Source organism: Cavia porcellus, unplaced genomic scaffold (genome assembly GCF_034190915.1).
Source record: "Cavia porcellus strain 051 isolate PalLab524CR breed Dunkin Hartley unplaced genomic scaffold, mCavPor4.1 scaffold_8, whole genome shotgun sequence".
NCBI lineage: Eukaryota > Metazoa > Chordata > Mammalia > Rodentia > Caviidae > Cavia > Cavia porcellus.
Window position 1 is genome coordinate 84,027,576 of NW_026947491.1, and position 13,466 is coordinate 84,041,041.

Genomic DNA, 13,466 nt, shown 5'->3' on the forward strand with positions numbered 1-13,466 from the left:
CAGCCCTAGGTAGAGGCTGAAGCACTGTTTTGAAAGCGAAGAACCTCCTAGGGTGCCTCAGCCTCTGTGAAACCCACCATCCCCTTCCCTCCCAGGCAGATTCCAATCAGAGCTGGAAGGAACCTGGAAGGAAGGAAGGGGACAGAAACTCAGTGCCCTCCAGGAAGCCTCCTGCCTGGTTCAAGCCTGGGAAGGAACACTGCTTATCCCAAGGGCCAACAGAGGTCCCCAGGCCTGAAAGTCTTGGTGGCTTGAGGCCACCCCAGCTGATAGTGCCTCCCTGGATGAGGGGGCAAGACCTCAAGGGATCCCGAGGGAAGAAGTGGGAAATGATAGGACTGTCTAGAGGGACAGAGAGTACTTGACTCTAAGATTAGAAGGCTGGCTGGGAGGGTGGGGTTGGTGCTTTTAACTTGGGAACTTTCTGGTCTCGCTGCACAGAAAGATCTCTGGGAATTGTCACAATGGCTACAGGTGGCACTTGACTAGTGGGACACGTGTAAGAGGCCCCGGAGCGAGATGTAGACTTGCATCTTGGCTCTGCTGTTTCCTAGCAGCAGGACCCTGACAAGTACCTTAGCCTCTCCATGTTCATTCTTCTCCACAACTGCTAAGTAGGATGATAATATTCACTAATTAATACGATTGTCAGGAGCATTAAATGAATCTTAATCCATATGCTGCATTTAGAACAACACCCAGCACGTAGTAAATGTTCAATAAACCTTAGGATTAGCTAGTGAGCAGAACTTTCTAAGGGCTAGGTTTGAGAGCCTGAGACTCCGTTGCCAAGGGAGATGAGAAAACCTTTTCAAATATGGGCGCTCCTGCCAGGCCCCGGGATTGTCCAGAACGAGAGTGTGGCGCCTGCCTCTTCCCCCACACCCCCCCTCTGACCCCGGGGGGAAACCCACCCCCCTCGTCACAGGGGCGCACGGGTCCCCGGAGCCTCCGGCTTGGTCACATCTCCCGCGCGCCTCCCGGGGTCTCCCTCCCGCCGCTCCACACCTGTCAGCCGCCCTCGCAGGCTCGCAATGGCCCGAGTCCCGGGCCTCGGCTGCAACCTCTTCGACCCTGGGTCCTCGCTCCCGGCGCCTGCACACCCTCCGCCCCCCAGCTGCTGTCGTAAACAAAACCCGGGCGTTGGAGCGGCCGGGCGGGCGGACCAGCGCGGGAGCCCGCTCCATGAGCCGTGGCGCGCCCGGGAGCCCGGGGCGAGCCAAGGGGCGATGGTGGCGGCCACGGCGACAGCGGCAGGCGGCTCAGCTTTGTTATGAATAGATGAAAGAGGCCACCTACACAGTAACCCAAATTACGAGACCTCCCTCCTCCCGATCTCGCCGAATCGAGCGGGGAGGGGAGATGGGCGTGGAGGGAGGGCGGGCGGGCGGCCGCGCGGGAGGGGAGGGCGGAGGAGGAAGAGGATGAGGAAGGGGGCCAGTGGCATCCCACTTCGACAATGGGAAAGTGAAACGCACAAGCGCACCCAACCTCTCCAGCCCTCCCCGCCCGCCGCGCTCCCCTCCGCCCGTCCCCTCCCTTCCCCTCCGCGCCTCCCCGCGAGCGCCCGCGCCGCACAGAGGAACTCTCGGCGAAGCAGGGCGAGGAGGAAGCGCAGCCGGAGCGCGCAGGGTTTGCAGCCGCCGCAGCAGCCGCCGCCGCCGCCGCCGCGCGCCCCGCGCCCCGCTCTCCTTCCCCGGCGAGCCTCGGGGATGGGGCGGCCGCGGGAGCCCGGGCGATCGCAGGAGCCGCCGCCGCCGCCGCCCGCGTCTCCGTCGCCGCGCGCCTGAGCCTCCGCCGCCGCCGCCGCCGCGCGCCCTGCCCGGGGGCGGCCCCCCAAGCCCCATGGAGGTCTCCGGGAGGAAGGCGCCGCCGCGCCCCCAGCGCCCCGCCGCGCCGCTGCTTCTGCTCCCCTATCTGCTGGCGCTCGCGGTGCCCGCCCGGGGCGCGGAGGAGCCGGTGTGGCGCTCGGAGCAAGCCATCGGAGCCATCGCGGCCAGCCTGAGGGACGGCGTGTTCGTGGCGAGCGGCAGCTGCCTGGACCAGCTGGACTACAGCCTGGAGCACAGGCTCTCGCGCCTGTACCGGGACCAGGCGGGGAACTGCACCGAGCCGGTCTCCTTGGCGCCCCCCGCGCGGCCCCGGCCGGGGAGCAGCTTCAGCAAGCTGCTGCTGCCCTACCGCGAGGGGGCGGAAGACCTCGAGGGGCTGCTGCTCACCGGCTGGACCTTCGACCGCGGCGCCTGCGAGGTGCGGCCTCTGGGCAACCTGAGCCGCAGCTCCCTGCGCAGCAGCACCGAGGTGGTGTCGTGCCACCCGCAGGGCTCGACGGCCGGCGTGGTGTATCGCGCGGGCCCCAAGAACAGCTGGTACCTGGCGGTGGCCGCCACCTACGTGCTGCCGGAGCCGGAGACCGCCAGCCGCTGCAGCCCCGCGGCATCCGATCGCGACACGGCCATCACGCTCAAGAACACGGAGGAGCGCAGCCTGGCCACGCCGGAGCTCGGCCGCCTCAAACTGCGAGGGAGCCCGGGCAGCCTGCACTTCGTGGACGCCTTTCTCTGGAAAGGCAGCGTCTACTTCCCCTACTACCCCTACAACTACACGAGCGGCGCCACCACTGGCTGGCCCAGCATGGTGCGCATCGCGCAGAGCGCCGAGGTCCTGTTTCAGGGCCAAGCGGCCCTTGACTGCAGCCACGGCCACCCCGACGGCCGCCCCCTGCTCCTCTCCTCCAGCCTGGTGGAGGGCCTGGACGTTTGGGCGGGCGTGTTCAGCGCGCCCACCGGAGAGGGCCAGGAGAGGCGCACCCGCGCCACTACAGCGCTCTGCCTCTTCAGGATGAGTGAGATCCAGGCGCGCGCCAAGAGCTGCAGGTGGGACTTCGAGACTCAGCAGAACTGCGTAAGTCCTGCCCCCGGACCCCCGCGGCGGCGCTGCTGTCCGGGAGTCGCCGCCTGGACAGAGCGAGCACAAGAGGCTAGGGGACCATCCTGGTGACATTTCCCAGGTCGTCAGTTCACATGGCCACTGGCCTGCTAAGACCTCTGTCTAATGTAAAGCTCGGCCTGAGGTCCCCAAAGGAAGGGTACTAAAAAGAGGGGAGGGAAGGGTTAGAGTTAGGCTCCAAACACTACTGCCTGCCTCCTAGCACCATCAGTTCCTGGCCAAATGTGGGCGCCTGTTTGGGGCTGAGCGTACCCACGCACCCCCTCTTCCCCTTGCCGCTTTCCCGCACTCCTCAGAGTAGTCTCAGAGGGGCTGTGGACTTGAGAATCTTGGGCAACAGTTACCAAGCACAGTGCCCTCTGTAAAGGAGCCATTGGACCTAAGGGCTCGCTGCCACACCCCAGCCTTTGTGCCCCCCGCCGGCAACGCATGTGTACGTCTGAGGGGTGCAAGCCTGCGCCACACCGGTGCAAGCACGCTGGGCTGCAGAAGGAACCCCCGGCTTGGCCCGGTGCAAGGGGGCGGGGCTGTGGCCCGGCCGAGGGCGACTGCGGTCTCCGGCTGGGGGGAGCGCCAGGGGAGGCGGGGACTGCTTTGTGGGTGCAGAGCCTCGCCCTGGAGGGGAGAGCAAGAGAAAGTGTTGGGGGGTGCTGCAGGCAGTTTCTAGGCTCCAGGTTGCTGGGCTAGAATGAGGGCTCTTTGGTCGCTTGGGTTGAGCCTGAATCAGGCAAATGACACAGGTTTCCCCAGGGCTCTCAGCTTGAATCTTGAGATTGGCAGTTCTTTGACTGGGAAATAAAGCGGCAGTTCAAGAGGGTCCAGTTGATGGGGATTATGGAGCCATTGTGCACTTCTCCGGAGGCCGTTTCCCTTCCAAGGCTGCTGGCACATCGACTCCACATATGGCTCCTGAGAGGGGAGCCTGCTGAGAGCCTCCTTTAGAACTGGACAGAAATCACAGAGCAGAAATTAACGGCTACAGGTGTTGCCATTGTCTTGGTGTCTCCACTTGGAAAGCGTGCTGTGTTGGTATATTTGCTGTGCACCAACGGGATACAGGAGAACCGTGGCCCTGAGGTGCATAGAATATGTGGATAGAAAGGCTCCCCACCCGCCCCTTTCTCCGCAAACACATCTTACCAAGTAGTCACTCTAATAGCTACTGAGAAAAGGGCTCTTTAGAACCCTCTCTTACATCTTCCTCTTTGCCTGTTGTGTACTGGGACAAACACGTAACATTTTTATTTCATGATTGGTGTAATTAAAAAAAATATATATATATATATTACATATTGGCTTCCCCAAATGACTAAGTCTTGATATACACATATACATAATATTTGTCGTTATGTATCTTTGTGATCTAATGGTTCAAGTTTGGCAAGATGATCACCTTCCATATCCTGTTGAAAGACTTGAAATTACCGCCCCCCCATATTACTTTGCATCAAGCTTTAGGCCCACTTGGGCTCTGGGGCTAATGACAAGACAGCTCGGAGGCCCACAGCAGGTAGGAGGTGGAGGTCCAAGCTTGCCATCTGACAGCTGTGTCGATGTGCGGAGCCAAAGCATTTCTCTTGACTGCCTGTACCTATTGCGTCCTGGAGGACTCAGTTCCCTTCCAAACCCAGCAGGCGTCCTGAATGCACTGGAAAATCTGTGTACTGGCTCAATCAGGTGTTCCTACTTATGCTGGGGATGGGGAGGGGCAGGGAGAGGCGCAGAGCTGTTTATCTGTCTCCACTGGACTCCTGGAAGAGAGCTGCCCCTTGGAAATCAAGCAAGGGATAAACGCACACTGCCAAAACTCTGGAATAGGAAAAAAATAATAATAGAAGCAGCTCTCTCCGTAGCATTTTTTGCTGCTGTTATTTATCGAGAACTCCCAGTGAGCTCTGAGCTGTGTGTTCTGAAAGATGGGGTCTCCAGCCCCTGAGCTTGTCATCTAAGTTAAATAATATACTCTGGTTCAAACAATAGCATGTCATGGCTGCACAGGTGGGAGCCTGGAGTTTTGCATTTTTTTTCATTCAAGTAAATTCCTTGCTGTTAGTATGCATTAAAAAGCCTAAATGGAATTGAATGTTAAGAGGAGTTTGAATGAAAGAAGGTGGTAGTTTTGATGAAAAAGCTGACAGTTTTCTAACCCATTAAGTAGGCAGATAAGATACTTAATTCAACAGATATTTTCTTGGTGCCTGCTTCTGTAAGCAGCGCTCGGAGCTGGGTGCCACTGATTTTGCCACTGCAGGGACAATAGCTGGTTACAACCCATTTAATGGGGTCATGGGATCTCTGCGCCCCTGGTTGTCACTCAGAAGAATGATGTCATTTGATTGCATTTGTTCTGCATTTTGTTTTCAGGGTTCGAAAGTGTTTTTTGAGAGACATGCTGAATTCTAGGTGCCTGGAACAGGAGTTGGACCTGAAGCACCCTAGAGGGAGCTGCAGTGGGTTCTCGGTGGTTTCTCCAGAGCAAGCAGGCGTTTGACCAGTAATCCACAGGCAGCCAGGCACTGACAGCTAGATTTCTTTGCCATTCCTTCTCTTCCTAGCTGATGCCCGTATTTTTCATCTTGAGTCATCCATAAGTGGTTGTGCAGAATGCACTGGGTTGTGTTTTTCCCAACTCTTGGTTCTCGTCTCATCTTCTCTCAGCTGATTGTCCTCCTCTTTGGCTTTTCCTACTAAGAATTAATTTCTGAGATGCTTGTGCAGTGAGCGTGTGTTCCACTCTTTACACATCAGGCTGTTACCTTTTCTTTCTTGCTGCCAACTTTGAACCCACTTTCATAACTCTACCAGCTCCAGGGTAGCACCCAGAGGGTGCCAAAGTTGCCCATTTCTGCAGACTCAAAGGTTCTGCTACTCCTGATGAATGTTTGTACAACACTTCCCCGTGTACCATTTCCTTGAGCCTCTCATCAAGTCTGAGGTTTATTCTGTGAGGAACATTCCATTTTTTAGATAAGAAAGCTCAAGATCTGTGTGACAACTTACGATAATGGAATAAGTGTCAAGAGTACTGCAGTTTACACCCACGTCTTTTCATGTCTACTTCCGTATTCTTCCTCCTGACCTAGTGCTTCTAGAACTTTCTCTAGAGAGTTCTCTAATTAAAAAGACACCAAATAACCCTCCCTCTCTTAGGGTTATGGTGTTGAGGGAAGGGATAGAAATCTCAGGCTCTGTTTTAAGACTTTTTTTCATTCTGTTTCATGACATACTTGTGTTTAGATTAATATAAGCATGAATGTTTTAAATTACCACATGTTAATTTAACTTCCTGTGTCTTTGAGCTTCACTACCTTGGCACCCCAGTGTAGCTGAGAGGAAACAGTTTATGTTTGAGTTGTTGAAGACAGATTGTTCCAGAGTTATTCACAGCTGCCATAGTTGGGTTCCAGAGTTACTTGTGGCTATTTAAACATGGCGGCCATCTCTCTGAGGACAGCGAGGTTGATGTGGTGTCTTGTAGTTTGTTCCACAGGACTGCCTCTTCCAGTTCATTCTGTATCTTGTGGGGAAACACACACCCTTCTTCCACACTCATGGAATTCTAAAGCCTGATATAATTTATCTGTCAGGCAGGCAATCACCAAGTGCTCATATGCTGTCCAACAGACAGCTGCCCAAGGCACATCTAGTGATGTGTGTAGAAGTGATCTCCCAGTTCCGCTTGGCGATGTGGCCCATTGACCTCAAAATCCGTAGCCTTCCTGTGAGGTTGATTCGCCTTCTTGTTTCTGTGGTGATTCTGTCAAGCTATTTCGCTGTCTGTAGACTAGGCTGGGGAATTTTGCCCTCACACACACATCTACTACACGAGGAGAGATGCAGAAGGACAACTACAGTGACAGCACCCACTTAGGACGGGAAAAGCAATCATGGCTTCTATCTACTCAATAGTGATTATGGCTGGATTTGAGAAAAGCAATTTACATGCCTTATTTTCTGTCGATTCTCAGTCACCATACGAGGCAAAAACTGGCGATTATGATCATTACAGATGAGAAAATTGACACCCAGAGAGGTTTGTTTAGGTGCCACAGCAATGGATTTAGAACCTAACAAGCCCAATTACAGGACCTGTGCTCTTAACCACTCCTGTGGTTAGTCAGTCTCCGCAGACGTTGAGTTCTGGTGTTAAGTCTGTCATGCACGGAGCATGCTAAGGCTCTGTGTCTCCCAGGATGAGACCACTAGTTCATGGACATGAGACACAGGACAGAGCATCCTTGCTATGAACTGAGTTCCTATGATGACATCTCTGACTCCCTGGAGTTCTGACTCAGGAGGGTTATAGTCAGAGTTGTGTCCTTTGCATTCAGGCCAATGAATGACCTTAGAGGGTGTTCTCTGTTGAACCTCAGGAGATAGACTAGTATCTGATGTGGAGGAGGAGGCAAAGAAATGTTTATTGAATACATAAATGAATGATCTTAGAGGATCATGTTGGAAATAAATGTTTTCTGTTCTTTTCCGTGGTACCTTCCTGAACCTGGTCACAGTGAATTCCTGTAACCCTTATTAATTGTCTTTTTCTTAATAGCTGGTGTGCCAGGGGCCCTTTCTTCCCTAGTCCTAGGTTACATGGCATCTTCTCCTCATGAGTCTCTCCAGTTTTTCCCATTCGCTGAGCAGCCAGACTGGTGCTGCCAGTTGGGGAGTTAATGTTGTCCATAAAAATCCAGCATGATTGGAATTTCTATGGTTAATTTAACACCGTGTGCCATCATGCCCTTCAAATCTGAGAGGAAAGGGCTTTGTGCTGTCAGGTGGTGGTTCTGGAAGTACAGCATCAACATTACCTGGTAACTTGCTAGAAAGGTAAATTCTTGGGGCCCAGATTTAATAACTCAGACTTAATAGCTCAGATTCCAGAGGGAAGGATGAGACGGGAAATCTGTATTTTCACAAGCCCACAAAGTGATCTGAATTCACATTCGGATCTGGGAACTGCTGTACATTCCAACGGCGTCCAATGTATCCTAGCTGAGACACCCAGAGTAGAGACTTGTCCCATTTTGTTTCCATTCTATTTTACTTAGGGACATAAAAAGTAACATTACCCTTCTATTCCTTATGCCTTCTTAATTGCTCAAAGACATTCTTGGGCTTGTCTCAGAGGCCTATAGGTCATAGTTTAGCTTCTTCATTGTGCATAACAACAGCTTATTTGTGTTTTAGTCTCAGATGTGGGAGAATTTCTGCAGCCTTCTAATTCAGCCATACACTAGGACCAGTTCCACGAACCAGACATTCTGTGAAGTCCTGCTCTTTACAGTATCCATTCTGATTCAAGTTTCTATGCGAGTCCTGTACAATTGATTGCAGAGATTCTCCAGAAGTAAGCTTGAATTAGGGAAGGAGGGATTTTGGAGACAGAAGCTTGTGGAATTCTAGGTGGTCTAGGAACAGAAGCAATTCAGTCCCTAGAGCCAGGTCAATTGGGAACAAAGCTGCCACCTTCTAGTTGTGTCAAATTGAGCAAATTCCATATCTTTCCCATGCCTCAGTTTCTTCATAAGGACTCTATTTCCTTGTGTGATTACTGTTTAGATTAACGTAATAGAGAATGAACTCTACCCAACACACCATAAGCACCGTGTGCATGTTGAGAATCACCATCACCATCGTGATCAGCCACAGGAGTACAAAGGGGCTTCCTGTGGCGCTGGATCCCAGGCAGCCCGGAGGAGCCCGGTCGCAGGACACGGTGGATGCTTGTTCTAAGTTTCACTGTTTCCACGACTTTGCCCAACTGTGTGCTCCAGATGACCTCCGCTTCCTCAGGCACCTGCCCTCGGGGCTGCCACCGAGTGTGCCTCAGCCTGCCTTGGTCCCCAGGCTGCCTCCTGGCAGCTTTCCCTCTTCACAGCTTCCCACACTCCCCAGCAGCAGCTTTCTGTATGATTGGGTCCAGACTACAGTGTCAGTATTTGTGGCCTTGGGGGCAGACACGTATCCAGTCAAAAGAAGGGAAGGAGTCAATCACAGGATGGTCCCCAGCGGGCACTGCGTGTGGACTCCTTTAGGACAGAATGGCGGAAGAGCCACACCACGCCCAGCGCCTTCAATGCGACAATATGGCATCATCTCTGCCTTCCTTACAGTTTCTCAGTGACCACTACTTCCTTAAACATGTATTTTCAGACATAACAATGACTGAGAAAGCTTAATATGGCCTTGGGGACAGTTTGTAGGCTCTGAGGGTGGCCTGTTCATTGGAACAGGAGCGCTGTGGGGATAGGTTGGTTGGGGTTTCTACTAAATGTGCTCAGAGTCTTTCTTGCTTTGAGTTTTCTATCATGATGAAAGGCTAATTTTTATTTGGTTTTTTTGTTGTTGTTGTTGTTGTTGTTTGTTTGTTTTTTTTAACTTTTTATGGGTACCGGGGATCGAACTCACGACCGCCTGCTTGCAAGGCAGGTGCTTATGCCACTGAGCTAAATTCCCAGCCCCCGCTAATTTTTAAACAGTTGTGAAAGTAAATAAAACTGTGAACTACACTCACAATTCACCTATTGTTGACTTTCGTATCAGTTTGAGCAGTATCCACTACTCACTGGGAACATCATTTTCCTCAGAGACGTTGTGAGGAGAATTTGACCCTGTTCCTTTCCAACACCTTGGCCTCCATGTGATTCAGGGGTCAGCAAAGTTTTCTACGAAGGGCTGGAGCATCAGTATTTTAGTCTTTGCAAACCACGGACAGCCTCTGTCACAATGAGTCACAATTACTGACCTCTGCCACTGTGCTGTGAACAGAGCCATAGATGATACACACATGATCCTGCAGGACTGTGTTCCGATAGAACTTTATGGATGTTGACACCTGGATTCCTTATCGACTTTCACTTCACACAAACTATTCTTTTTTTTTTTTTTACAATTTCTTCCCAACTGTTCACAAATGTAAATGCCTTTCCTGCCTCACGGGTCATTTGCAAAACAGGCAGCAGGTTACATATGGCCCACAGGTAGAGGTTATCATGGAAAAAGTGAGAAGAAAATGAACCACACTGTTGGATGCTCAGGGCAGGAGACATCCAGTGGACAGATGCCGTGGACCTACCAAGAAAGGACGCCACTCTGGTCCAGGAGGACCGGCGAGGCCCCAGTGTGGCGACGCTTGAGCTGCGTCTTGAAGCTAAGTGGAGAAGGCAGAGGGGCCCGTCCTGGAGAGCAGGCACAGCTTGTGCACCAGGGGGAGTTGAATAAGCTCTCGAGCCCTGAGCTGCTCACCCTGGCTGGGGGTCTCCAGAAAGAAGCGTGCACGTCCAGATGGCGAGAGACAGGCAAAGCTGGACACATTTTATTCTGATGCAGAAAATGACTTCTGGACTTTGCAAGTAAATACTTTTAAATAAACACTTTGCAAAGGAGTAGCAGCTCACCCTTCACCTGCTGCTCTTTCTGGGTGAGACTGCGGCCGGGCGCTGGGGACACGTGGTGAGGCCAGTTGAAAGGTTCCCAGGCCCCACAGCTTGCCCTACTTCCTTCCACCCATGCTTGTTCCTGCGGCATCTCAAAGAAGCTTGTGCTGAGCAGGGTGTGAAAACCGTGGTGTGGCAGGTGTCCCCAACAGCAAGGTTCAGAGCGACAGCAGCTGAGTGTGTTCTAGAAAGAGCACTCGGAGTAAGGACTGGAGGCAAGTGGCTGAGTTGAAGGACCATCATCACTGGTTCAAAGACAATTTCTTGAGTTGCTATTATGTGCCCAGCAGTGTGTGGAAATATTTAAATTGGGTAGACAATAAACATTCAGCAAACGGTTATTTTTCTATTCATGTAATAGCTAGAATTTAAGAGGAATGAATTGTGAGCCATCCTTCTAAGCATTTTTTCTGCTAGTAACTCGCTTAATTCTCACGCTAACGTGAGAAGGTGGAGAATATTATTACTGTTCCTGTTCTACAGATGAGGAAACTGAGCAGGTGATGCAACAGCTCTTTTAGGTGGGGTGTGGGGGAGGGCTGTCCCTAGGGCGTTGTGTGGACACCAGGAAGTTGAGAAAGGAGGGTCGTAGGCTGCCCAGGGAGGTCTGGACCAGTGCTCCTGGCCGCCTGGGGGGAAGAGCGCAGGGTGGGACAGGAAGGTAGTGAGAGGACAGTGTCAGGGAAAGAAGCTGGAGGAGGAGGGGCTGCTGGCTCCTGTAGGCTATGGAAAGGAGATTCCAATTCTATTCCTGAAGCAAAGGAGCCCTTTGTAGGGGAGTGGCATGGCTGCAGTTGAATTCCTAAATTCTGGCTGTCTTGGGGGAAGGGAGAGGAGCCTGGTCAGTCACCAGAGAGGCTGATGTCAGCTCTTGCAGGAGTCCAGGCAAGACGTAATGTCACCTTGGTGGACAGTGGTGACTGAAGACCCCAGCGGAGGTTGCGTGGGTAGAAAGGAGGAATGGCGAGAGCCTGCTTTTAAAGATACAGTACAGAGAGTACTGGCGACCCAGGGCAAGGTGGGCTTGATTTTTGTTGATAGTTAAACACCTTTGGGATGTTCAGAAAGAGCTGCTCTGTAGGCAGCTGGCTGTCAAGTTAGGAATCAGGATTTCTTTCTATAAATTTAGAGTATGTCAGGCTCTGTGTTGGACCCACATAGGCCTATGTGAACTGAATGTGCCCTGGTGGATATCTTAGTCTGTTTCCTGTTGCTATGATGAAGTACCTGAAACCAGATAATTTATAAAGAATAGAAGTTTCTTTGGCTTATGTTTCCAGAGGCTGGGAAGTGCAAGAGTTTGGCCCTGGCATCTGTGTAGCACTTCGTAAGGGATTTCTTGCTACAATATACTAAGATGAAAGGCATGATGTGGCGAGACTGTGCAAGTGCACTAGTTCAGATCTCTTTCTCTTCTTAAAAGCCACTAATGCCATGATGAGGACCCCATCCGAATGACCTTTTCTAATCCCGATGACGTCCAGAGATCCCATCTTCAAATCCCATTAACATATGAATTTGTGTGTTGTTTCTGGCATGTGAATTTTTGGAGGACACATTCAAGCAATAGCAAGGCCATGTTGTCTCCCCTGTATTTCTGAGGCACCTGCAAAGCTGTCTCACACAAGACACATGCTGAGTGAGCCCTCAATACGTGATTGCAGAGCTGCAGAGAAGATGCTCTTCTGCTAGTGGAGAAGCCAGCGGTTATAGCACAGAGCTGAGCGCTTCTAAGAGGTGTCAACACAGGGGCTGTGTTTACAGGAACAGTCAGAGCCAGGAAGGCGAGGGGGAAGTGCTCCTGTGACTCCTTCCAAAGAAGCTGGCTTCCTCCTCGCATCACCCCTGCCCTGCCCCCAACCTCCTGGAAGGCGGGTGTTATCTAACACACCAGCTGTTCCTGATCATCGCTCATTGGCCTCCTCCTGAGGCCCCTTTCTCCATCAGTAACCCCTTTTAAAAACTGGATTCTAAGCGCTGACCCTTGCTTCTCCCGGGCAATAGGAAGGGGTCGCCGAGAGCAGCTGGTAGCTGTGGGTGTCATTTAGTGAGACTCCTGTGTTTCACAGTATTTCTGTTCCTAACTCCACAGAGCCCTGGTGCTGGGCACCTCGGATGCAGCCTGAAGAGTCCTCAGATTATCTTTAATGCATAATGTATAAAACATAGAATGCAAAATACACCAATTATATAGATATACAGATACATAAATTTTTTTCACTTTGAGATATAGTGATATATCTTAACACACTCAACAGCAAGATCTCGCAGCAGCCACTACCGTAATTTCAAAGTAGAGATGAGCGTAAATGATATTTTGAGTTATCTGCAGCAACTATAAAATGATATGAAAATATCTGATTTCTTCTGGAGACAAAGTCAGAGGTGCAGTTAATACTGCAGTGGCCTAAATCCAAAGTTAAGGGAAATGTTGTTTCAGAGCATGCACTGATGATTTGCCCCTCTGGTTCTGTCCCTGCACTATTGAGTGGAGCCCCCACTCTGATCGTTCCTTTCTGTTAGCAAGTGCTTCAGAAACCAGACTGGAAATGTGAAGTGTTTCATATTGTTTCAAAACTCACTTGATTGGCTTATTTTGACAATAGAAGGCTTACTCCCATCTGTATTTTATAGATCAAGCAGCTGGTCAACAGCAAGTAAGTGCCACATAAATGATGAGTGGATGGATGGATGCATTTGTGGGTGGTTGGGTGGATGAATGAATGGATGGATGGATGGATGGATGGATGGATGGATGGATGAATGGATGGATGGATGGATGGATAGATAGATGGATGGATGGGTGGATGGATGGATGGATGGATGGATGGATGGATGGATGGATAGATGAATGGATAGATGGATAGATGGATGGATGGGTGGATGGATGAATGGATGGATGGATGGATGGATGGATGGGTGAAAGGATGGATGGATGGATGGATGGATGGATGGATGGATGGATGGATAGATGAATGGATGGATGGATGGATGGATAGATGAATGGATGGATGGATAGATGGATGGATGGATGGGTGGATGGATGAATGGATGGATAGATGGATGGATGGATGGGTG

At 51.5% G+C, this 13,466-nt stretch overlaps 1 protein-coding gene across 3 annotated transcripts in view; it reads left to right on the forward strand.

Moving 5' to 3' along the window:
- The first annotated feature begins 1,599 nt into the window (after positions 1-1,599).
- The window catches only part of Plxnc1 (plexin C1), a 140,441-nt gene continuing 128,574 nt past the window's right edge, over positions 1,600-13,466 (forward strand). For all 3 annotated transcript variants that reach the window (XM_003476281.5, XM_063255304.1, XM_063255305.1), the window contains exon 1: positions 1,600-2,904. In XM_003476281.5, coding sequence (XP_003476329.1) covers positions 1,846-2,904 — 1,059 coding nt within the window. In that variant the 5' untranslated portion in view covers positions 1,600-1,845. The remainder of the gene's footprint in view (positions 2,905-13,466) is intronic.